The sequence below is a fragment of the Pholis gunnellus genome (genome assembly GCF_910591455.1).
Source record: "Pholis gunnellus genome assembly, chromosome: 20".
Lineage (NCBI taxonomy): Eukaryota > Metazoa > Chordata > Actinopteri > Perciformes > Pholidae > Pholis > Pholis gunnellus.
Window position 1 is genome coordinate 3,806,188 of NC_136547.1, and position 26,313 is coordinate 3,832,500.

A 26,313-nucleotide genomic window follows, 5' to 3' on the forward strand; every position below is an offset into this window, starting at 1 on the left:
CATCAGTCCCGTTCTGAGGTCTTTGCACTGGCTTCCTGTCCATAAAGAATGTACTGAAATCCTGCTGAGACCCTCAGCTCCTTTAAATCCAGACTGAAGACTTTTCTGTTTGCTGCTGCCTTTAATTCAACCACATTCACGGATATTAATCAATCTCCTGCATTTCTGCATTTTACTGTATTGTATTTCTTACACTGCTTTTTAATGTTTCAATGAATGTTCTTAATTGTTTTTAAATCTTCTTTTATTTTATTTGATGCTTTTAATGGTTTTATGTGAAGCACTTTGAATTACCTTGTTGAAATGTGCTGTACAAATAAACTTGCCTCTGTCTCTCTACCTGTCTCTCTGTGTTTTGTATCGCTCACGCTCAGTCACGTGCCTTGATTAGGCGCCGCCCCTTTGCATCGTGACGGAGCGCACGTGCCAGGCACAAGCGAACCCCCCCAGCGACTGAGTTACGTCATATTTAAAAAACAAACAGAGGCTCAGGCTGCTGTTGACGTGCAATATGGGTCTCTCACACACACACACAATTGATGGCCAAGTCAGACGGAAGCTCTAAAAATAACTTTAAGTATTTACTGAAAAATCCCCATGTTTATATCGATTAATACGTATGCATCACTACTTTGTCTATTTGTCTGTAGATTTTCTTCTAAATTCACCAAATGTTACCATTAAATAATGCCTAATTTGCATATTTAAACATAACTTTACAGAAAACTTGTAATACAAAAAAATAATCGTCTTGTCGGTAATGAATTGGTGAAATGTCATGTTATCTATTTTATTTTTAAGAGGGTGTCTCCTTTAAATATATATAAATACATACATTTATTTAAAAATAAATATATATATGTATAAAAACAAAACAAATATGTAAAAAACAAATATATGTATAAATATATATATGTAAACAAATATTTAAAAATACAAGTATAAATATATAAAATTCATATGTAAATATATATAACATAAAGATATATATATACACAAAAACAAAATAAGTATATATATATATATATATATATATCATGCAATTATAGGAGAAGAGAAAGTGAAAAGCACAGAAACAAACTGACCAGACGGGTCAGAGGTCGGGGATTCAGCGCTTTGCTCAAGGGCACATCAGCTGATGTCTGTGTCTTCCCTCTGAAGACAGAATAGTATCAGGACGACATATTGTCCTCCATTGGCCTCCAGCTCTGAAGGTTGAGGTCGCTCCATCAACAGAACCCTCGTTAGCTCGATGTCGCCGCCTTCAGACCGGCGCAGGAAGTTGCGTGTAGCGCTCCTAAAAACCACCACGCCAACTCAGTGGAGTTAAGATCTTTATTGGAAACCCAGCCTTTTTAAACATCATGGTACATTTGATTTTTCTATTATTTCAGAGTTACAGCGACGGGCCCCATGTGGTCTAGAGCGGTGGTTCCTAAACTGGGGTGCAGGGGCCCCATTAGGGGACCAGAGAGAGGTGAGGAGGAGGAAACATAAACTACATTATTTCTGGTATTTGATGTTCTAGAGGTTCAGAGTGAGCTGAGGTGTGTGTCGGGGGGGGAAGGTTTGGGAACCGCTGGTCTAGAGAGAGCAAAAGAGTTCGAACACAAACAGACAACACAAATAAGGGAACAATAGAACACATTTGATTCTTTTGTTTTGTTTAAATGTCAGGGGGAAGAGCAGTCTCCTTCATGGTTCGATCCCCAAAAACGAGTGAGTGGAATATGATAATAACAAAAGTAAGAGATAGTGTTGCCATGACAAACAGCTGTTAAACGTCTCAGCTACAAGGATACAGAGAAAGAACAATGGTTTATATTTTTATTGACGAACCCAGAGATTCTGTACTTGTTGCTTAAATCCCACAACAGCGTGAAATCAATATAAATACATTGTTAAAAAAAGATGAGGAGACGTCTGCGGTCACGGTGTCGGTGTGAGCCGCTCTGAATACGACGTGTTTCTTCAATAATACAGAAGAAAAAAAGAAGTGAACGATGTGAAATTTGCCATTTTTGTTGTTAGAAGCAAAAAATAAAATAAAAAAGGTGAAAATCTAGCAGTACGTGCAGATAATCGCCCTGAACATGATGCTGGTGATCAGCCTACTGTTGATCCTCCAACACAAACTGTAGTTGTAGAGCAGCATCTCACTTTGTATTCATGGTAACGATAAACTCAAAAGGTTCCGTGTCGTTTCTTTCCTCCTCAACAACAACAACAACAACAAAGACGTCTGATGGTTAGACTGGAATAGATGGAAACGTTGTAGTTAACTGGATTGGATTGGCATAGGCTGATCTTAATAAAAAATAATCGTCATCGGTGCGGCGTATCGGCTCAAAATATTCCAACGGGAGCGTCTCTTAGTAAAATCCCACGTTCCTCCTCCAGGAGCAGGTCTTTAGATCTGGAAAACAGAAAACAGGATTATTATATAACTTCCATTCTGCCGTCTTTGTACTTCGCTCATAGATCGTTACGCACAATTAGTACTTGTTTATTTATCTTCTAGTGCGCGGTTTTTAAATCTCTTTACGTTCTGCGATACCATTTCCTCCCATTCAAGGTTTTTAGTCACACATTGTAGTTCGTATGAGGCGCTAACAGCTAACGGCTAACGGAGGTTCTGTTGAGTTACATTATGGTGCCTTCAGGCGAACTTGAATAAATCCAGTAGTTTGGAGAAGATATTACAGATGAATTATGAGCTCCATAACAGATAATACATCATTACTACTCATGAATTGTGTGTTTTGATGCTAATAACCACCATAGATGACTTTAACATAACATTTAGAGTTTTTGATGCTATAAAGTGACTTCAGAGAGGTTTTTGGGACGTTGGTCTGGAGCCTTGTAAAATATTATTTAAAATATAAAATGACTGTTCAGATTACTTGCTGACTCATTCTTTTGTCAGATATTACTGATTTAAATCTTACGGCTGCTTGAGTTCAGACAATATTTACTTTTTCAGAACTTCTTTTAGAAGGAAAGTTAATTTCTTAAAGTAAGCTTCATAAAAATACTGAAAATAGACGCGTACGAAGAGCTAATTGTGAAATAAAAAGGCGCTTACATCATCAATGTCTTCATCATCATCACCAATGTCATCAAACTGGATGTCTTCATCGTCTCCGGGCCCGAAGGTGTCTGTCTCGTTGATTTTAGCTGCGAGAAGGAAGACGGAGGTGATCGTTAGAAAAGGAAACACTATATACGTACCATATACACATACTATACACACCCTATACACATACTATATACTACATAATGTTTCCACTACCCAGTGAGGCTCTCTGCTGTTTAAAGTCAGATTCTTCACACGTTAGTTCACAGGGTTCACTTTCCTTTACGGGTAAATTAAGCAAGTAAACAGCAGCAGTCTGGTGTTCAGACACTCTTTACCCGTTTCCTCTATAAATATAAGTACTATAAATATAAGCTCTATGAATATAAGCTCTATGAATATAAGCTCTATAAACACTGTTGGTTTGACTCACCGTGCTCGGGCAGCTCTCCGTACGCTTTCAAACTGCGAGCCTCGTCTGCGTTGTACTTGAGGATGACGTCAGCTTTGTTGTCCTGAAATACAAGTCGAGTAGTTTTAGTGTTCAGGTCACACTTGTTGCTGTTTTAGTGATAAAAATGAGCAAATAAATGAGATTTAAATGACGTACAACTGTCAACAAGTTGGGTCAGCTGAAGATGAGCGTACCAAAACCAGGTCACACTGGTGAAAGACTGGGGTAAAATAATATTTAAATGTACAGTTATTATTAAAATGATAATCCTGAATATATTTTAGTCTTGGGCTTTTATTGTGAAAGGTAACAGAGGAAGTAAAGCGGTATGCGTTGCTGTGACAAAGAGCGTATTTTCCTAAATGACTAAATAACACAAAGTACTTTGAGTTGTGATGCTCTGCTCACGTTAAATATGTTTCATTTATTTCGCTCCTCTCGTCTGCGCAATGCATGATGGGACGAACTGCTCGGTTAGGGACCATCGGTTTGTACACTACTTTTCCCACAATGCATTGTGGGATACTTTTGAGTCCGCTATACATTCAGAACAGCGCTACAAAACGGTGAACTCACTACACGGAGAGGAGTGAGTGATTTAGAACAATGAGTCCAATAAATTCATGACATTTGTTCTTATTTCAGAAACCCGTAAACAGACGTCTGCTACACAAATGTTGCTACTCACTGATCTTTAAGACAACACGTCTGATCAACACACACCTGGTAATCTCTCAGCCCCACCAGGATGATGTCCGACGTGTTAATCCAAACCTACGGGGGGGAAACAAAACAGAGTGTCATACAGCAACACACTGCACTTTGTGACACACACACACAAATGAGAACACGCTGACTCAGCATTACGTCGGGAGATTTTCCTGTCGGGGGACGGTCGGGATGTTTCTACCTTTTTCCGGAGTTTTCCTCTGATGTGGCAAAGCCGCTTGGTTCCGTCAAAGCACATGGCCTCCAGACGTCCGTTACCCAGCATCTTAATCACCTGAGCGTATTCTGGAAGAGGAGAGGAGAGTTAATCAAGGAGAGAGGAGACGAGGGTTAACCCAAGGAGAGAGGAGACGAGGGTTAATCAAGGAGAGAGGAGACGAGGGTTAACCCAAGGAGAGAGGAGACGCGGGTTAATCCAAGGAGAGAGGAGACGCGGGTTAATCCAAGGAGAGAGGAGACACGGGTTAATCCCAGGAGAGAGGAGACACGGGTTAATCCAAGGAGAGAGGAGACACAGGTTAATCCAAGGAGAGGAGACACGGGTTAATCAAGGAGAGAGGAGACCAGGGTTAATCCAAGGAGAGAGGAGACACGGGTTAATCAAGGAGAGAGGAGACATTCACGTCACATAGGTGTTTGTTTCACCGAGACATCACGAGGAGGTGCTTACAGATAAAAAAAGAAGCCAAATATATGAAATTAAATACATATTTAAATAGTAAAGAAGGTTTCCTGGTGTGTTTAATAGAGTTCTGCCTCAGTTGAAATAAAACACATTAACTCTTGCACCCGAGAGCCCCATTTAAAGGGGGATCAGAGTACACACATGTAGTACAAATCACTTCTGAGAACGAATGAAATTTTTAAAAATATTTAAAAAACGTACACGACGAAGACATTCTGATAAAATGGACAATGTAACCTATTTTAATCACTCAAAAACATATATATATATATATATATATATATATATATATATATATATATATATATACACACAAAGTACTTCAAGATACTACAAGTACTACCACAATTTCACCTATTTCTCGCCAGGAGAAGGCGAGCAATGTTCACAGTTATCGATCCCAGCTGCGATCTACAGCATTTTTCAGACAATATCCAGGAGGACGAGCAGAACACACTGCATCAAACTATAGCTTCAGAATTATTCTACTTCTCACCATTAAAAAGTTACAATTATTCTACCTCGTATCAACACACAGCCTAACTGAATGAGTAATAATTTCAGTTTTGGCCAATGGGTTTGACCCATGGGGGTGGATCACAGTTTTCGATTATTTTATTGGCTTAAAATTCAGTCAAACAACTCAAAGAAGGTATGACTACACTGCCCACACTCTTCCGGGTTCAGATCTGTACGAATTGCGCAAATCGGCCAATCACAGGCTGTGTTAGGTTCAATTACATCTCGTAAAACTGAAATTCTGATGAAAATGAGCCATGTTTTACAGGTTATTATAGAGCCCAGGCTCTCAAAATGATGCCAAACTGCTGTATTAGATAGATTGAACACTATTAGTGATAAAAGAAGTGAAATATATAGTTATATAGTATATAAAAGTACAATTAAACAGCTATATCTTTTGCTTCCAAAATAAGAATTGACGTTGGCTGACCTCAGCTGACCTGTACACCGGCATTGATTTCTCAGGCATACTTCACTTTATCAAAGCCAATTTTTTTTTTTTAAAGGACTGCTGACGTGTTGTGATATGATTTGGGAGAGTTTAAGCCTTCGTCTGCATCATTTCAAATCAATAAAAGTGCTTTTTTTCCCCAGGCGAACCTGAACATTTATTTGAGCTGTGTGTTATATTCATTCAGCATTAACCAGTAACATATACACTGATATATACATATATTTAAAAAAACTATCACAAGTGTTAGTGTTATAATTCCATTGAAATTAATCAAATAGACCTTGTAGTTAGCGAGATAAGCCCCTTTCAGTACGGGTATGACATTTTCAAGCAGAGGTCTCAAAATAGGCTTAGGGGTTAAAAGGTAAATGTCTGAAGTTATTACAGTTTTATGAAATATATTATACGCTTTAGTGGCATTAAATATAACTTGTAAAACATTATTAGTGTTATGGGGCAAAGCTTGAGTGTCTGACAACTTACAAACCTTTTCTGTGACTCATTTAATAGAAAAGTGCAGAAATTAAGGTTCTACTGTTGTATTAGTACAACTGAACAAAGGTATTAGTACAACAGTGAAGGACAGCTTTTGCATGAAACAAGCAAAAAGAGTACACTTTACATACAACACATATTTTATAAAATACATATCACATGACCAGCTGGACGTCTTTAGGCTTTTTTATTATCTGCTCTGGCTTTTCTAATTTGTTGTACACAGACGTGGTAGTAATAATAATAATAGCCCAAATATGTGTAAAATTGCATATTGTCACAAAAATTAGAGTATCTCCCACAGAGCTAGAGAAACATGCTGATGACATCAGCTCACTGAACAAACTGCATCGACTAAATTAATTACACAAGTTGTGAAATTTCATTCCAAATAATGCCTGAAATGTTTAACTCCTATTATAATACATGTAAATACACTTGAGATGACTCAAACATTTGGAGAAAATGTGACGCATAAATAGATATATTTTCTAAGAGGATTCAGTGGATATTAAAATATGTATAACTATCTACAGGATTATGTTTTATTATTCATCTCGTTTGCTACAACCTGCTGAATTTACCTCCATTAACTATTAACCAATTCATTGTTTTATTCAACTATTGACTGAGTGTTAAAACGTTATGTACTCGTGAAGAGTTATCTGCCTTTCACAGATTTACACTTGTGTACTGATCAGAATGATTTGATCAACTAACCAAAGAGTTACTTCAGTGACTCCAGAGAACACATGGATCTTCAGTTCACTGTCTTTGGTGAAACTTTCCAGGTTTCTCTTCTGACCCCCAGACCACCTGAACCTGAACCAGAACTCACCCTGTCCGTCCTCTTTGAACACCAGCTCTCTCTTCTCGGACTCATTCTCGTTCTTTCCACGTCGCCGATTCTTTCCTCCCTTTCCTGTAAACACAGACAGGAGCTCATCAGTTACTGTATATTAATTCAGAGTTAACGGCGTTCATCAGTCAGCGCAGAGTTCCAGTTAAGTTTACTTCTCGCTGTGACAGGTTTTACACACTTCCTCCACAGATACACAGTAAATACTCATCAATACAACATTCAATTACATTCTAACGACAGCAGTGGTTCAATGTAAACAAGGATATCTACTCAAGTACTGTAATTAACTACACATTTATATATGTATCTATATAAATACTATCAAGAACAGGAGCTAACGTGTAGGCTACCTGCTAGTTTGCTAATCTAAGTGACATTTATAGAGTAGTTACGTCCAAATTAGATCTTTAAAATTATGTTAATAACCAGGAACATGGCTACCTTATGTTATCAGAGATTAATTTAAGATAAATCACAAGTCCCAGATGTCACGAGCCACATCCAGGGTGGGGTTTAAACAGCGACTAGCTTAGTTAGCTGGGTCAGCTAGTAGCAACTAGCTAGTTAGCCGTTCCAGCTAGTAACGGTATTAAACCACCATGTATGTTAGCTAGCTGCTAGCCTAGCAGGCACAAAGTGTTTAAAAACATTAACTAGCCTAAACTTACTTCATTATTATCTCAGCCGAATTCACATTTTGTGAGTAAGTTACACGTAGGCACATCTAACGGCTGGGTAAAATACTTTTAATTTGTGTTAATAAAAGATAAATAAAAAAAATAAAAAAATCCGAGATGCTAACTAGCGTTAGCTTTGTCGGTGTCACGTTTTCACTGCGTGTGTCTTAGCGGCGGACTCGACAGACAATTAAACAACACTAAAAACACACGTGCTCCTCCGTCTCTTACCCTTATTCTTGGGCATATTCTTTCACGCCTCGGTCACGTTAATCCCGCTCGGTAGAAACGAGTCACGGTTAAAGAATAACTGTACAACAGTCAGATCTAAACTGACTGAACGGTACGAGAAACTAGCTGGTCACCGTTTGATTCGCTCCGCCGGTTTGCGCATGCGCCTGCCAAGGCATTCTTCTTCTTCTGGTTTTACGGCGGTTGGCATCCATCTTATTGGTGCATCACCGCCACCTTCTGCTCCGGAGTGTGGATCAGACAATAGGCTTACAATCTTTACCCCAAAACAAATAAATAATAAATAATAAATAATAAATAATAAATAATAAATAATAAATAATAAATAATACATAATAAATAATACATAATACATAATACATAATACATAATACATAATACATAATAAATAATAAATAATAAATAATAAATAATAAATGACTTTTTGAGGACTTCAAGATCTTTCATACTACATAATAAGTTTCACTTTCATATACTTAGATTTATGAATCTATTTCTTCCACCACTGAAACCAAGCAATCAAATTAATGTAGTAAATTAATAAAAAGTACCCTATATAAGAAAGTAGCTTAAAATCCAAAATACTGTGCAATGTCAGAAACATGAGCAGGGAAGATGGCAGCTGATTGGAGACCACGGCAAGATGGAGGTACGGTTTGATGTATTTATTTATTTTATTTATTTTATTTATTTTATTTATTTTATTTATTTTATTTATTTTATTTATTTTATTTTATTATACTATACGTACTAGACATCCTGATCCACAATCCAGACCAGTTGGTGGCGGTAATGCGCCAATTCATTGTTTGCCAACCGCCAATAAACCTCAAAAAAGAAGAAGAAGAAGAAGCATTTCCAATTGAGTGCAGCGCTGTACTCCTCCGCGTCACCAGGGGGCGCAAGTCGCTCCGGTCCGCTGTTTATGTTTATTTCCCCCAGAAAGAAAACAGACATTTTGGGGTTAGCTGAGGTGCTGATCGAGACCTCCTCCTGCTGCTAAACTATAGCTAAACTATCCTCTCCTTCACAACATTTACATGTGCGTTTCAACTCTCTGTCGTTACCGATAAACAGCTATAAAGTTAAAGAATAGTTATTTCCGGCGGGAAACTCGTGGTCACACGTTAGCCACCTGGTTGCTAAGTGCTGCGCTAGCTGCGGTGTTTGTAGCTCACCAGCTTCACCGAGCTTTGGCTGTGATGGCTGACTTCAGCAGCTGGGTCACGGTGAGTTTGTTTATGTATTTAAAACATTAAATAAATATTGTCTTCTTCTCTCTGGACTAAAATATACAGTTATATGTTAACGTCTTGTTGTAACACAGTAGTAGAACTGAGAGTAACTAAGTGTGTACTTAAGTACTCATTTGAGGTCATTTTCTTTTCATCCTACTTTCTGCTCCACTACATCTCAGAGGGGAATATATCTGAAAGCTTTATTTACATATACTAGTTATATTATTATATATCGTTATTATTAATAACTTCCTCTCCCCATCACCATCCCCCACCTCTTCTATATAATATATCTGAGTACTGTATCATATTTTATATTAAAGACTGATATTAATCTTTATTTCCCTGTTAAGCAAAGACATTTAAAACATCACAACAATAAAAGAACATAAATATTACTCCTAAATATTGGCAACTGAAACATTAAAATGTAACTTTTTTTATTGTTTTATGTCATGAAAAACCTTTAATCTCAATGCAACACAAATATATATATATATATATATATGTTAGTAGTACATTTTTTTCATAATGTGATTTAAGTAACACAGTTTGAGCTTCAAGTTATATTGTGAGTAAACAGTAAATAGTATTGTTATCTAAAATACATTTCATTTATTTATTATTTTCTCAATCATATAAAGACGTTATTGATATTTAAAGATGCTTCTTCATCCTTTTGTTTGTTTATTTATAATACTAAACGTAAACACAGCATCACCTGCCGGCGGCAGGTCTGTAAAATATCAGAGAAAGATGCTCTTCACAAATTTTTAAACAATTTTTTTCTAATTTATTAATCATCAATTGAAGCAGAACTGAGAAATATAAAGAAAGTTAAACATCAGATTTTGGATGAAATACTGATATTTCAACAACAACAACAATAATAATATAAGTAATGTTGACAATTGGTGCTTTCACAAGATATTGCCACATTGAGATTTCTGGAAACATTAAACTCTGTTCTTCTCGTGTTCAGCCATCGGCTGACGGCCCGGCGGTCGGAGTCGTGTCTGCAGGGAAAGCGTCGTCGTCCTCCGTCGTGTCGGGAAACGGAAGCTGGGGCGCCGCCGGCGGGATGGACCAGATAACCGTGGTGAGGATAGACGACACGCACATCGCCGAGGAGTGGTCGGTGAAAGCTGCGGCGGCGTGCTACGAGGTGGAGTACTCAGTGCCCACTGAGGAGGAGGAGGAGGAGGAGGAGGAGGAAGAGGAGGACGGCGTTTACGTCATCGAGTATTCAAATCCCGAAGAAGAGGGCGAGAGCTACCAGTTCACGATGTCCGTGGACCGGTCGCTCCCGGCCAAGAAGCCGGCGCTCAAACATCCCGCGGTGAGCGAGAACGCGACGGCTCCTCCTCTTCCTCCTTCTCCTCTTCCTCCTCTTGCCAAACTGTCCCAGAGGCCGAGGCAGAAGAGGAAGCTAACGGCCGAGGAAGAGGTGAGGAGGAGGAAGCAGCAGTTCGTGAGCAACAAGTGTGTGCTGGAGCTCGGCGAGGACTACCGGGACGCCATGGGCATGAGCGCGGACAGAGGCCAGCTGGTGTGCACGCTGTGCCCGCCGCCCGGCCGCTCCTTCAAGCGGGCCTCCGGTCTGGCCGTCCACCTGAAACACGTGCACCTCCTGGAGGGGAACAAGAAGTTCTTCTGCACGTTCTGCAAGCAGCCGGTCCGCACGCAGATCGAGCTGGACGCCCACACCAAGAGGCACGCCAACCAGAGCGCCGTGTTCTCGTGCCTCCTCTGCCCGGAGACGGCGGGGTACAGAGGGTCCCGGTTGGGTCTGAGGAGACACCTGGAGCAGGAGCACCCGGGCATCGTCCCGCGCTGCCACGTCTGCAACAAGGGCTTCACCTCGCTGGTGTCCTACCTGGCCGACCAGTTCCGGCACGTCGGCGTGTCGCCCTACTTCTGCGCCCGCTGTCAGATCTACGAGATGACGGAGAGGGGGCTGAGCGTGCACATCAGGAACCACGACAAGAAGAAGAAGAAGCTGCAGCAGCAGGAGTCGTCGTCGAGTGGGAACATCCCGCAGACGTTTGCAGGAGGAGCCAACGCCGACAACTCGGCCACAGACGACTCCGACTTCTGACGCGCTTTGTTTTTAGGATGGAAGCGGCGAGCCTCCTCTTCTGAGGCCCGTCCGACACTAATGCATCTTCGGCTGCTCTGAACTGAACTTCTCATTTCTAGATTGGCCTCGAGTCGTTTGTAACTTGTACAGTTTGATGGATTCTTCTGTTCACAGTGTTCTCGGTTACTTCTTTTCACAACCCGGTCTTCAAAGGAAGAGTTTCATATTTCAGATATCAACACAGATAATTACTTATGTTGTTGATGTATTACCAGTAAAAACATTGTCTTCAAATGTTTGTTACGAGCAGCAGTTGGGAAGATATTCGGTTTCTAACAAACCGCTGAATAAAAGGCTCTAATGTAAAATAAGACCCAAGTTGTAAAAGAAGTGGGTGTCAACACTGTATTTGTTCTTCTTCGTTGGTGTCTGAGTCGATGCATGTGTGTGTAAATATTCAGCGTTACAGCTGAGAGAGTAACTCATCCTGCTGCTTCTCCAAACACTTTATTCTGAAGTACTTCCTGCCCACGGCCGTCCTGACTCAACACGTTTCATGTACTACTATTATTATTATTACGGATCATCAGCCTCCATTGAGTGGTTTAATGTGGAGGTGGAAAAACAAAAATGGACGCCAAAGTCGCCCGTATTTAAAGGGCGATGCCAGTGTTTTAAAAGTTTGAATGAGTTTTATTTTTAACGTTTTTATAGCATTATTTGAATGAACTTCGGGTGGAAATCAATCAGTGAACACATTAATAATGTAACAATGTGGTGCGTTCAGGGGCTCCTGGGAAACTCTGACATCTGGTTTTTATTTTTAAAGCAACAGAACTCGTAACTTTGACGCTTCGTGCAGTCAGACTTTAAACGTTTGAAGCTTTTTATAAACATTTTGTTGTAATTAGTCCTCGATTCTCACTGCAGCGACACAAAGACGATTAAAATAAGAACATTGTGATGATTTAAATGTCTCAAACATCAAAGGTTATGATTTGTAGTGAACTGGTGGAGAATAAAACTCATTGATCAGGTGATTGTATCTTTTTTTTGCACGTAAACAATTTCTCTTAAATTGTCGTCTTTTCCTTCTCGAGGTTGTTGAAACTGTTCTGGAGCTTTCGACCGGATCACATGGTCGTCTTCTTCTTCAGCAGAGTTCACTCAACGACAGCTGGACAAACTCCGCCCACTGAAGATCATGTGATGTGATCGAAAGCTCCAGAACATCAACAGATAATAAACTTTAGTGAGATTATTTTGTCAAATAATGTTTGTCTCCCTGACATCTTCTGATCCTCAGATTCAGATTTACCGTTCGGGGCCTCAACCCACAGATTTGGCACCATTGAGGTCTTGTGTTTGGAGCCTCGTTGACACTGAAGTCTGCTTCATATTAACATTTAAATAGTTTATATTTAAATATGTAAACGTGGTTTTAATCCCATCGATGACAAAACAAAGAAAAGACATTAAGTTACTAAAAACACTAAAATAAAATAAGTTTGGTGCAGAAAAATATAAAAATATTTGTAACGTGTATTTAGTTTTTTTTTCTTTGTAGAGATTCAACTTTGCAACATTATCCTTAAGTGTGTTTTTAATACTCTGACATCATTAAAGAGGGAAATACCACAGATTTATGTTTGTGTTTTACTCACCAGTGTTCAGGTTTAATACTGAACATTAATATATCTATATATGTGTATATATATATATATATATATATATATATATATATATATATATATTCATACTGAGGTCTTCTGGACTGTTTGATAAAGAAACATTAAAAAAAGTTAACATTTTAATCTAAAAACGGCTCATTTTTGTTGCTTTTATGATGCAAAAATATTTCTTTCCTCATCAATCTACAGTCAAAAAATATCAAATTCATAAAGTATTCAGATCTTTAACTCCGGCAGAGATTAAAGTCTCGAGTCTTCTTAGTTGTTGCACACCTGGATCTGGTGGTTCTTCTGCAGATCCTGGATTGGGTTCAAATCTGGTCTCGTGTCTCTGGTCTCCGGTCTCTCACCGAGGAGACGTCTGGACACCAAAGACCAGATCGTTGTCCCTCTGGACGTTTGAACCACCAGGTTCTGGGTCACCTCAGTCCCGATTGTCCCAAACTTCTTCCATTTAGGATTCATGGAGGCCCCTGTTGGTCCCCAGACCTGGACCCGGTCTACAGGTCCACCTCATGTCTCTGATCCATGATCTTAGAGAGACACAGGTGTGTCTCTACTAATCAGGTCCCATCAGGTGAACCACAGGTGGACTCCTGTAAAGGTGTCGAAACCTCTCAATTATTTTACAGCTCTATGGTTTTATTGGAATTTATAATAATTTTTGGAAGTTCGTAATGTGGTTTCAGTTGTAGAGAAAATAAAGTGTTTAAAGGTATTTAATCAGCTGTGAAATGTGTCGAGAACTCAACATATATGGGAAATAAAGTTTAGAATATTAATTCATATTTACTTGCTTTTTAAACGGAGCTTTTGCTTTGAATGAGATTTAATTAACTTATGTTGTTATTTCCAGGAAGCTTCCTGGAATCTATTGGTAATTTAAAGGTGCAGAACAGGAGATAAGGAGCATTTTGATTGGCTCTCAACATGGCGACGCCTGAGCCGCGGCTCGTAGCTAAAATAGCTAACAAACTAACGTAGCTAACATAGCTAAAAGCTAACATAGCAAACGTAGCTAACATAGCTAACGGTGTTAGATGTTGCTTTGTCATTTTGCTGTATTTTATGATTATTGATACTTTCTGAATACACGGTTTAAGTATATTTTGAAGCTAATACTTTCTACTTTTACTAAAGAAAAGAGTATTTCTACACTACTACTTCTGTCTTTATTAAAACACAACTTTATATTCTTTTGAGGAGGAGCTTTGTGCGAGAAAACGACAATAAAAACTGAATTTATTAATTTAAATAAATCTTTTCGTGACCTTTTATAAAGTGTTGAATAAGAGTCGACATGACGTCATCGGCTGATTATCTTTTTATTGTTTTTAATAGAAAGTCCAACTCTCACTGCAGGTACAAAAACAGAGAGCTGGTGTAGCAGCAGGCTGAACGCTGACAGGATCAGAGAAGAAGAAGAAGAAGAAGAAGAAGAAGAAGAAGAAGAAGAAGAAGAAGAAGAAGAAGAAGAAGAAGAAGAAGAAGAAGAAGAAGAAGAAGAAGAAGAAGAAGAAGAAGAAGAAGAAGAAGAAGAAGAAGAAGAAGAAGAAGAAGAAGAAGAAGAAGAAGAAGAAGAAGAAGAAGAAGAAAGCTATTCCCCAGTTCATAATTACAGAAAAACAAAAATCCTTTTACATTCCTTTATCCCAGAGCTGTACATCGATAGATGAGGAGAACATTTATATATATATATATATATATATATATATATATATATATATATTTCATATTATATATATAAAAACAAATAAAATCTCAGAGCAGTGAAACTTGTTTCCCTTTTGGTTGACGGACATTCAGACGACAGGAGGATGTTTGTGTTCACAGATTTTAGTTTTAGTTTGTCTGATTGTCTTCAGCTCAGGATGAACCAGGAGAAACACACAAAGCTTTCTTCAAACACTAGTAGAAACTCATCGACCTGATTATGGAATTAACGGGCCAGTTCACCCAAAGCTAAGCTTCATTACAGGCATTTCATTTTATAATACGTTCTGTTCATGTTTGTTATTTGGTTTCAGTTGTTGGGAACATTTAGAATAATAATTAAAAAGTTAATTCATATTTACTTGCTTTTAAACGGACATTTTCTGTAAACAGTGTAGCATTGTAGCATTAAAGCATGGTGCAGTTAGCAAGCTAGCTAGTTAGCTTCCTAGCTTGTCCTTCTATTCTATGACTAAAACCAAAACTCTGACTATAAACCACCAGCACTTAACTTCTACACATGTGCAAACATTATTCTAATAATTCACATTTTTAACAGAAAGTCTGCGTTACCGGGAGGAGTTTTATTAGTTGAAAGAAAGACGCTGTTGTATTATGGGGAATGTAGTATCTGAAAGTCAGAATGCCTCCGCTGACTTTAACCCAAACTTGCATGAATAAATCAGAGGAGTTTCCTGTTAAGAGGACAGATATTGGTGAACTGGCCCTTTAATTCTTGAGTAACACACTTACAGTAGTGTTGAAGCCTGACTGCAGCTGTGACGTTTGTTAAATGTGTGTTTTCTCTGCTACACTTTGAGTTCAAAGGATTTTGCTCACAGAGGATCAGGAAGAGTTTGACTCCAAAACACCAAATGAAATGAGCCGTTTGTAACACAGAGAGGAAACGGGTCGATGGGTTTGAAGCGTAACTCTTCTGCATGTCTGATGAACGCCTCCTCGTGTGCCGCTCACCTTCCTCACACCTGTGTGCTCGTCTTTTTATCCTATGTACACCTCTCTCCTCCTGGACACACACACACACACACACACACACACACACACACACACACACACACACACACACACACATATATATATATATATATACATATACACATATATACATATATATATATATATATATATATATATATATATATATATAAAAATGCATTGTCTTGATTCATAGAAACCTGAGTTGCTCGTACATGAATATATATATTTACAGTTCAGCTGCGTTCAGAGATGATCCGTCGGCTCGTACAGACGGTTTGTTTGTGGAAGCAGAAAAGCTCAGAGAAACGTAACGGGGTCCTAGAGAAACGTTTCCTCGTGTGTTCGTTGTGATGTCTCCGTCTCCTCGAGTTAAAGTCGCTTTCATAGACGTTTACGTTACACTTACTGACGCGTATTAAAGCTGCACAAGGCTCGTCAAATACTACTTCTTGTTCCTCAGAGGTGGAAAGGAGCCAAGTACACTTTGACACACTCGTACTTTACTTGAGTATTTCACTCCACCGCATGTATCAGAAAGCTTTAGATGCTTCAGACAATCAATACAAAATATAAAAAGTGAATTATGATGTATTATTATGTACTTAAATAATATGCATTTATAATTATAATCAGGTACAGGTGGTCATTCTGCATAATGAGTAATTATTATTATTTAGTGTACACATTCATTTTACTTTGTAGTAAAAGAGCCGAGTACTTTGTCCACCTTTTTGCATAAATGTATTTCAGTACGCGTCAGATTAGAAAGTAAAATAAGCAAAGGAACAGATTTCTACGCCGTGTGCAGCTTTAAAGATAAAAGATGAAACAGAATCAAAAGAGTTTTTGTTCTTATTTCAGCTCAGGCTGTAATTTCCTGAAACGTTTCGACGAGAGTCAACGGGCGAGAGACAGATAAGTGAATTAGTTTCCCCGGTTTTCTGTCACACTTCAGGTGAAGATATTCAAAGAGCATGAGGACGAACCGGTGCAGCCGAAGGTCGTTTAAAGAAACGTCGTCTTCTCATTTAATCCCAATAATAGTTTCAGTCTTTGTGAAACCGATCCGGACAAAAGCTCCGTTTATTCACCTTTGTGACAGACTTCTAAGACTTAAGAGACAAACCATTCAGGGTTTTGTTCTTTGTGTTTTTGCACCTGAATGGTTTAAATACTGGATTACAGGAAGTCTGCACAAAATGAATTTTCAAAACAAAACGAAGCTCCTGAGAGACTTTTTCTTTTATCCCCAAAACATAAAAATGAGATTTAAAAGCTTGTTGTCAGAGCGAAGTCTCTGCAGAGCAACATGTTGAGGGCTTCTCCGTAGACCCGTGATCTCAGAGGCTACTTGAGGTTTAAATACAGGATGTACAGTATAATAAGAACGGTCCTAGCTCTTTAAATGCATACATTAGATGACCGTGTTCCTATGTGCTGAAGTGAATAAATACTTTTATTCTCCCGACGGTCTACGAGGCCGGCGCTGATTGTCCGAAGCAAAGACAGGAGCAGGTTTAAGAGAACAGCTCGGGCTGTGGATCAGTGATGCTGAGAGGAATAACCGGCCAATCAGAAGCGTCCGTTGAGGTGCGGGGGGAGGGATCTCTGCGTTCCTATTTGGCGTTAGCGGTTCCATCAGTAGTCTGTCCCAGAGAGAGGAAGAGGAGGAGGAGGAGGAGGTCACAGAGCGGTGGAGGTGATCTTCTTCAGACCCCTCCGCTGGGCCAGAGTGGAGCAGCCCACCGGCTCCAGGACCGGGGGGACGTTCCTGCTGAGGGCCGAGTAGGTGGCGGCCATCGCTCCCTGAGGGGACGACGACCACGTTACAATGCAGCACAACCGTCACCAACATCATCGTCTTTGTGTTAGTGCTGTGTGTGCTTATCTAATACTTCAATTCAAATGTTATAGAGACATTTGATTATATACAAAAACTCTTCTTCAGCACAAACTCTTTGATTATCTTTAAGTTTCATGTATTTGTGCAGAACAAGTAACCAGACAGTGTGTGTGTGTGTGTGTGTGCGTGTCTGTGTGTGTGCGCGTGCGTGCGTGCGTGTGTCACCTTGACCAGGTGTGGGGCGTCCTGTCTGTTGAGGGTGTATTTGGGCAGCTGGTCTCGGTGCGTCACCCAGGGGTGTCGGAGGACCTGACCCGCCGTCAGCCTCCGGTGGGGGTCCACGTGGAGCATCTTGGACACCAGGTCCTGAGTGGGGTCAGAGGTCACGCGTGAGCTCATTCAACACACCATATAGACGCCCCCCCCCCCCCCCAAACATCCTGGTTCTATTTATCAAGTTTTGGTTTTGTGTTTAAATATTCATCACATCTTTATTGCTCTTTATTAACTTGGTATTAGTTCTTATTTCTACAACGTTTACAGAAGAAATAAGGCTGCTAGTTTGTATAAAGGAAGTTCAACGAGGCAAACAGGACGAAGAGGAAGACTGTTTGTTTTCATGCTTTGGACGAAAGCTTCTACTAGTATACGTACAAAATAAAATACTAGTAAAGTACCTTTGATTTGAGCTTAAGAGCAGTACTTGAGTACATTCTTCACTGGTGACTTAAAGATGAATGAGAAAACGTAGCAGAGTTCACTGCAACCGTCTCTTTATTTGTTTTACGCTTCGTTGTTAATACACAGTGTGTGTGTGTGTGTGTGTGTGTGTGTGTGTGTGTGTTCACACCTTGGCCTCTGCAGAGACAGAGTTCCAGTATCCTCCAGTTAGAGAGAACTTCCCGCTGCCGATACGAGCCAAGATCTCCTCCGGCGTGTCCTCCGGTCCGTTAGCGAAGGGAGTGAACCTGAAGGAGGCAGGAGAGACGATGACTTCAGTGCCACAGTCTCCTGCAGCAACACCAGGTTCACCTTCTGATAACTTATGTCTGACGTTCATAATGTGCGTTTACCCCGTCAGCATCGTGTAGAGCAGGACTCCCAGACTCCAGATGTCACAGGCGGCGTCGTAGCCCTGCTTCTTCAGCACCTGACGCAAACACAGAGAAACTAAACATCCGTCCTCACACGGCTGCCACGAGAACAATAACTCAGCTGTGACACAGATTCAGCTTCATTTCATCTTGAAGTCACTGGAGTGACTGGTTTGAGCTTATTGCTGTTTAGTTGAATAGAAACATAGAAGACACTTTAACAAACGCACGACGTACCTCGGGCGCCACAAAGTTGGCGGTGTAACACGGCGTCATGAGCAGACCGTTCTCCGCTCTCAGCTGTTTGGCGAAACCAAAGTCGCAGATCCGGATGGACTCGGCGTTCCCGCTCTCGTCCACGTACAGGATGTTGCTGGGCTTCAGGTCTCTGTGCACCACCTGCAAGACAGGAAGCAGCTTTAACTTCAGAGACCTCAACATTCCTGTTGGTCAGAAAGCTGGATTGAGTCTGTGTCTTGAATTATGCTTTTATTTTGTAGAAAGTGTCCTCACTAACAGACGTTATTTAGTTTAGTACGTGGAGAACAAAACGCTGTTCAAGTGAAAGAGACAAAGATCCTCTGAGCAACAACTAGAAGAGACGAAACTAGCAGGTAAAGAAACTCAATATTTACAATATAAATAAGAAGTTTGATGTCTGAATTATAAGGTTTTTATCTCTGTTACAATCAGATTTAATTCCACCAATGAATGCATTAAAGTAATCACATCATCGTGAACCACTACAGATGGAGATCTCACCCCCTGTACATGCAGGTACTCCAGCGTCTTGGTGATGGTGTAGAGGACGGCGCTGGCCTCTCGCTCCGAGAAGAACTTCTGTCGCAGGATTTTGTCGAGCAGCTCGCCTCCTTTCATCAGCTCCGTCACCAGGAACACTGAGCGGCCGTCGTCGTACACCTGCGGGACGGACGAGCAGGTTTCATTTAAACAATCGACAAAACTACGCCGTTCAGCACTGCCAGGAGCTGTGAAAACTGTCACTATCGTCAGGTTTTAATCTTTCTGACGGTCCTTGAACGCATCATGTGTGACGAACGCTTCTGTCCGAAAAAACAACCAAAACTAAGCTTAAAACTATATTTCATTAAAAACATTTTATTCTACATCTTCTATTATAAATGTCTCCTCTAATAAAGCGTTCACTTAACCAGATTGTGTAAACACATTACAGTGTGAGCTCCTCAGTGAAACTATGAAGTCATGATTGATTCATTGATTCAAGCCAACAGCGTCGTCATTTGAAACAAGAAAGCATTAATTCAGTTATAATCGTCATTCCCACTCGGCAGCAAGACGACATTTTTAACTCCAATAGTTAAGAGTGAGTCACTGAAACATTCACATCTTTATTTATCCACCAGCTACACGGACGAACACAAGCTGACCCCGGACTGAGTCACCAGCAGATCACACATATGGTTTCCAGAATAAGACGCTCAGAGAGAGTTGGGCTCAACGTGACTCACGTCCTTGAGGGTGATGATGTTGGGATGTTGTCCGTATCTCAGCAGGATCTCCACCTCCTCTGTCGGGTCTTTCTTGGCCTTGCTGATGATCTGTGGACAACAGTTTGACGTTACACCGGGGTAATGAAACGTGGGTGACTCTGCGTGGACGCGGTGTTTGTCTTACCTTGACCGCGTACTCCATGCCGGTCCCTTTGTGGATGCCGCGCTTACAGATGGAGTACGAGCCGACGCCGATGTCCTCTTTGATCTCGTAGGCGTCCGAGAACTGAGACGTGCTTCTGTGGAGCTGCTGCATGCAGAGACACAAGCGTCAAAGCAGACGTCACTAATAATACTCATCGATTCAGGGGATTAAAGTCATCTGGAGCTTCTGGTCTTTTAACTTCAGACACCATCGCTCAGTCGACCGACCAAAGAACGATCAAAGTCTCTGATCCACTGCCATCTGAGGCTTTTATCAACAGCCTCAGATCTCCTAATGCTTCTCCACTTAGTCTCCCTCGTCCTGGAAGCCTTTTATCCAGGAGACAAGCTCCAACGGGGGGAAGCCTTACACCTGCATTCTCTCTAGTGTCCATCAGGGGGCGACTCCTCTGGTTGTATAGAAGTCTATGAGAAAATGACTCTACTTCTCTCTTGATTTATTACCTCAGTAAACATTGTAAACATGAGTTTATGGTCTCAGTCTCTAGTTTCAAGTCTTTCAAGATGTTTCGAATGAGGTTTTACTCTCTAAATCAGATCATTTCTGCCTCTGAGATCTGTTAAATTATAATATGTGTGTGTGTGTGTACGTACCTGTACAATGGTGCTGGGTATTGGTTGTGTGTCCTCTTCTGTTATGGCCACAAAACTGAACCCTCTGAACAGCTGATGGGCGTTGGCACTGGGAGGAACCCCCGGAGAGTCTGAGACACAAACACAGAAAATAGCTGTTGAACCTGATCGCTCAAAAAATAAATGAATCAGATTTTATTCAGGATGTAGTTCAGCTCAGTGGTGTGTGAAGTGTGGAGGAGGAGGAGGAGGAGGTGACAGTCTGCACCTCTGGGTGTTTTCGCTGTGAACTCCGGATCAAAATAGAAAGTGTCGTCAGGTCGTCCTGCAGCCGGTTTGAAGGGAGGAGGAAGCTCTCTGCGGAAGAGTTTCTACATGGAAGAGGAAGAGTGGGACACACAGCCAAAGACACAACAATAAGAGAGATTATTATTATTATTATTATATATTTAAATCATGGAATAAAACTGTTGAGCATATTACTAAAAGTTACTGTGAGGAACTTTAACTCGTGTTGGTTCTGTTGGTCCCTGTGGACTAAAGTGGTCGTGTCTCTGAGCACCAGAGTCTCTTTAGAAAACCTCTCATGTTACTGCAGCAGGTCTGACAGTCTGCCCCTCTCAGTCCTGGTTCTCCCGTGCCTCCCTTCCCTCCAGCGGGTCCAGCAATACGTCCTGGGTCTGGGTCTGTCCACGGTGGACCGGTCTCTGCTGGAGGATCTGGGTCTGTCCACGGTGGACCGGTCTCTGCTGGAGTCTGAGCTGAAGGAGGTTCTGGTGAACCTGCATGATTTCATCTGGTTTCACCAGAATCCAACCCGGTGGCTCCGATGACGAGCATCAAGAATAACTCTATAGAAACAGACCATCTTCTCTCTGATGGTCTCTTTACTGATGGAGGTCTGATAGAGGATCAGGACTACACTGAGACTGGTTCAGGACCAGGTAAAAGTTCCTCACAGTAACCTTTTAATAATAAAGTTTATAAAAACACTGACATTCCAGTCGATGGTGCTGAAGAACTGATGCCTCTTGATCTCCTCCACGCTGTCCGGTCCGGCTCCTGCAAACCAACCAACAGCTGTCAGTCCATATTTATCAAACAAACAAACCAACAGGAGGAAACAGAGCGTTTGTTGGGGACTATTTTCAGCGGCGGATTAATCCACATTTGGTGCTCTAGTGAGTGTGTGTTTGTGTTCATGGTGATGAAGGAACATTGATGTGTTATTAATGGAGCTCTGTGGCACAAAGGAAGACGATATATTACAACAATACTTGTTACTCAATGATGATTGTGAGTCTCTATCTGGAGATTGGCTCCTCCTCCTCTGACTCGTACTGTGAACTTGTTCATTCCTGTTATTGATGTCAGGATTCATGCACAGTTTATCTGAACGACCAGACACTGCAGATGCAGAATACCTGCATGCATTTTAAACAGTTTGTGTGTACTTTCTTACCTAATCTGTTGGTAGGGTTGCGTTTGAAGAGGTTCCTGAGGAGACTCTGAGCTTCTGAACTCAAGAACTGTGGCATTCCCAGCTTGGCCCTGAGAAACACAAACACACAAGAAGAACTGCAGTGAGCTGCAGCTTTTATTTTTTTTAAATCGTCCATATTGTGTTTCCAAACTGAAAGTATCTGAAAGACAAGCCGACAGCACAGGAAGCACAGTCAGCGCTCTGCAGAGAGTCTGCTCAGCACTTTTCATTCAGAGGGAAACAGAGCCGACGGAGGAAGCAGGACGGGTTCATATTTCTCTCTCTGCTCCTCTTCCTCTTCCTCCTGAGTGCTGCACTGTATCTCCTCTAATATGGACCCCTGGGGGAGGAGGGGAGTCTCTTCCCGGCCGTGATTGGATACGAGCGATCTTACAGTGTAAAGTTTCTTACTTGAGGATCATGGTCATCGTCTCTTTCCGGTCTTTGCCCTGAAACGGCAGCGTTCCCGTCAGCATCTCGAACTGAGAGACAGAACAACAACAAACAGTCAACGCGTTGCACAACAAACAGCAACAAACAGGTCAACGCGTTGCACAACAAACAGCAACAAACAGGTCAACGCGTTGCACAACAAACAGCAACAAACAGTCAACGCGTTGCACAACAAACAGCAACAAACAGTCAACGCGTTACACAACAAACAACAACAAACAGGTCAACGCGTTACACAACAAACAGCAACAAACAGTCAACGCGTTACACAACAAACAGCAACAAACAGTCAACGCGTTGCACAACAAACAGCAACAAACAGTCAACGCGTTACACAACAAACAACAACAAACAGTCAACGCGTTGCACAACAAACAGCAACAAACAGGTCAACGCGTTACACAACAAACAACAACAAACAGTCAACGCGTTACACAACAAACAACAACAAACAGTCAACGCGTTACACAACAAACAGCAACAAACAGGTCAACGCGTTGCACAACAAACAGCAACAAACAGGTCAACGCGTTACACAACAAACAGCAACAAACAGTCAACGCGTTGCACAACAAACAGCAACAAACAGGTCAACGCGTTACACAACAAACAGCAACAAACAGTCAACGCGTTACACAACAAACAGCAACAAACAGTCAACGCGTTGCACAACAAACAGCAACAAACAGGTCAACGCGTTGCACAACAAACAGCAACAAACAGGTCAACGCGTTACACAACAAACAGCAACAAACAGTCAACGCGTTGCACAACAAACAGCAACAAACAGACGAATACTGAGAAGTAAAATGTGTATTTACTGATGTACATTTACCTGTCTGAAATATTATAATACTTCAATAAACAAAACTGAAAAAAAGAAAAATATATAAAAATATATATTTACATTTTTAAATGTAAAATATATTGATTATATGTTTTTTAATATAAAAAATAAAATAAACTGTCTAAAGTAATGGTGACATCTCTATTCAGTCAATACGTATTATTGTAGGATTCTAAACAGTGTTGCTGTGTCACTGCTCCGCTGTGATTGGCTGTTGGGATGACCAGGGTTCATTCTACTGTAATCAGATTATTTGAGACTTTATGAGCAGACTGAGGTGGAACCTTCAGCTCTGAAGAAACAGCACAAACACCGCAGCTGTTCCTCTCACCATGAGTACGCCGTACGACCACCAGTCGGCGCTGTGCGTGTGTCCCCGCCTGTTCACCACCTCGGGGGCCATGTACTCCACCGTCCCACAGAAGGAGTACGCCTTGTTCTCGTGGTCCACGGACTCCTTACTGAGGCCGAAGTCTGAGCACCAGAAGAAGAACAGAGTTTACAGCAGCTTCAAGCACCAAGCACCAAGCATGAAGAACCAAGAACCAAGAACCAAGCACAGCGAGCACAGCAAACACGCACATTTACTCAACGACACATTTAAGATGCTTGTACTTCACTTCAGGTTTTTATATTTCTGCTGCTACTCCACTACATACTGTTTATCTGACACATTTAGTTACTTTACGAGTTCATGAAATATGTTTAGTTAAAAATGAAATAAATAAAGTTCCAGATTTGCTGCTTTTCCTTTTGATAATATTAACAATTTAATGTACTAGTAATCATATTAACAATGTTAATCTGTTAGTCATAGTGTTGAGGTTTGGACTAAACAAACGTCCTGCTGTTAAATGAATACATGAGTAGTAATAATATTATATAATAATATTATTATTACTAAATACTAAATACTTTAACTATATTTTAATGACAGACTTATACTGAAGGAACATTTTACGATAACGATCACACATAAGTATTTGTACTGTGTGTTATTAGTACTTTTACTGTAGTAAATGATCTGAATACTTCCTCCACTACTAGTAAACACACACACACACACACACACAGTAGTGTAACATTACGCACCGGTCAGCTTGATGTGTCCCTCCTCATCGAGCAGGATGCTGAAACAACAAACGCTTTTTATTTGTACTCTTAAAAGAAATATCTGCAGGCAAATATTTATACTGCAGCATGACTGTGTGTGTGTGCGTGTGTGTGTGCATGTGTGTTAGTGTGTGTGTGAGCCTACTTCTCTGGCTTCAGGTCTCTGTAAATGATGCCCAGGCCGTGAAGGTGATTGAGGGCCAGCGCGAGCTCTGCCAGGTAAAACTTCACGTCCTCCTCTGTGAACATCACCTACGACACACAACAAAGTGTTACAACTCATCGACGCGCTCATGTTCACGTTAGTGATGACGGTCGGGCAACGACATTTAAACACACACAAAACAAGGATCTTTGTGGAAACTTTGCATCTTAAAAGTACAAGAAAGTAGAATAAATCCTGCAGATAAATATATCTTATAAAGCAAAAGTCTTTTAAAGACACAGTGAGATTTAAACATGTTCCATGTGTTCATGGTTCTGATGTCTCATGTGTTCATGGTTCTGAAGTCTCATGTGTTCATGGTTCTGATGTCTCATGTGTTCATGGTTCTGATGTCTCATGTGTTCATGGTTCTGATGTCTCATGTGTTCATGGTTCTGATGTCTCATGTGTTCATGGTTCTGAAGTCTCATGTGTTCATGGTTCTGATGTCTCATGTGTTCATGGTTCTGATGTCTCATGTGTTCATGGTTCTGATGTCTCTTGTGTTCATGGTTCTGATGTCTCTTGTGTTCATGGTTCTGATGTCTCTTGTGTTCATGGTTCTGATGTCTCATGTGTTCATGGTTCTGATGTCTCATGTGTTCATGGTTCTGATGTCTCATGTGTTCATGGTTCTGATGTCTCATGTGTTCATGGTTCTGATGTCTCATGTGTTCATGGTTCTGATGTCTCTTGTGTTCATGGTTCTGATGTCTCTTGTGTTCATGGTTCTGATGTCTCATGTGTTCATGGTTCTGATGTCTCATGTGTTCATGGTTCTGATGTCTCTTGTGTTCATGGTTCTGATGTCTCATGTGTTCATGGTTCTGATGTCTCATGTGTTCATGGTTCTGATGTCTCATGTGTTCATGGTTCTGATGTCTCTTGTGTTCATGGTTCTGATGTCTCATGTGTTCATGGTTCTGATGTCTCTTGTGTTCATGGTTCTGAAGTCTCATGTGTTCATGGTTCTGAAGTCTCATGTGTTCATGGTTCTGATGTCTCATGTGTTCATGGTTCTGAAGTCTCTTGTGTTCATGGTTCTGAAGTCTCATGTGTTCATGGTTCTGATGTC

The 26,313-nt window shown here is 40.7% G+C and overlaps 3 protein-coding genes across 4 annotated transcripts in view; 1 reads left to right on the plus strand and 2 right to left on the minus strand.

The window, feature by feature from the left end:
• Positions 1 to 1,321: 1,321 nt before the first annotated feature.
• eif1axb (eukaryotic translation initiation factor 1A X-linked b) lies at positions 1,322 to 8,341 on the minus strand. Its single transcript, XM_079181052.1, has 7 exons — positions 8,189 to 8,341; positions 7,257 to 7,340; positions 4,444 to 4,547; positions 4,257 to 4,307; positions 3,513 to 3,594; positions 3,089 to 3,180; positions 1,322 to 2,416 (listed from the first exon to the last, which is right to left on the minus strand). The coding sequence occupies exons 1-7, from the start codon at positions 8,202 to 8,204 to the stop codon at positions 2,411 to 2,413; spliced, it is 435 nt and encodes a 144-aa protein (XP_079037178.1). The 5' UTR covers positions 8,205 to 8,341; the 3' UTR covers positions 1,322 to 2,410.
• An 842-nt stretch (positions 8,342 to 9,183) lies between these two features.
• LOC306711926 (uncharacterized protein) lies at positions 9,184 to 13,160 on the plus strand. Its single transcript, XM_079181012.1, has 2 exons — positions 9,184 to 9,438; positions 10,430 to 13,160. The coding sequence occupies exons 1-2, from the start codon at positions 9,412 to 9,414 to the stop codon at positions 11,543 to 11,545; spliced, it is 1,143 nt and encodes a 380-aa protein (XP_079037138.1). The 5' UTR covers positions 9,184 to 9,411; the 3' UTR covers positions 11,546 to 13,160.
• A 1,370-nt stretch (positions 13,161 to 14,530) lies between these two features.
• Positions 14,531 to 26,313, minus strand: part of rps6ka3b (ribosomal protein S6 kinase, polypeptide 3b) — a 39,086-nt gene continuing 27,303 nt past the window's right edge. The window contains exons 7-22 of one of the 2 annotated variants that reach the window (XM_079181605.1): positions 25,179 to 25,285; positions 25,013 to 25,050; positions 24,252 to 24,394; positions 23,032 to 23,102; positions 22,600 to 22,688; positions 22,135 to 22,199; positions 21,406 to 21,508; positions 21,159 to 21,268; positions 20,524 to 20,646; positions 20,358 to 20,447; positions 19,630 to 19,788; positions 19,105 to 19,266; positions 18,847 to 18,923; positions 18,624 to 18,741; positions 17,999 to 18,139; positions 14,531 to 17,736 (exon numbers count right to left, since the gene is read on the minus strand). In XM_079181605.1, the coding sequence (XP_079037731.1) occupies positions 17,614 to 17,736; positions 17,999 to 18,139; positions 18,624 to 18,741; positions 18,847 to 18,923; positions 19,105 to 19,266; positions 19,630 to 19,788; positions 20,358 to 20,447; positions 20,524 to 20,646; positions 21,159 to 21,268; positions 21,406 to 21,508; positions 22,135 to 22,199; positions 22,600 to 22,688; positions 23,032 to 23,102; positions 24,252 to 24,394; positions 25,013 to 25,050; positions 25,179 to 25,285 (1,719 nt within the window). In that variant the 3' untranslated portion in view covers positions 14,531 to 17,613. Of the gene's footprint in view, positions 17,737 to 17,998; positions 18,140 to 18,623; positions 18,742 to 18,846; positions 18,924 to 19,104; positions 19,267 to 19,629; positions 19,789 to 20,357; positions 20,448 to 20,523; positions 20,650 to 21,158; positions 21,269 to 21,405; positions 21,509 to 22,134; positions 22,200 to 22,599; positions 22,689 to 23,031; positions 23,103 to 24,251; positions 24,395 to 25,012; positions 25,051 to 25,178; positions 25,286 to 26,313 lie in introns of both variants that reach the window. The other variant, XM_079181604.1, reaches the window with a different exon arrangement.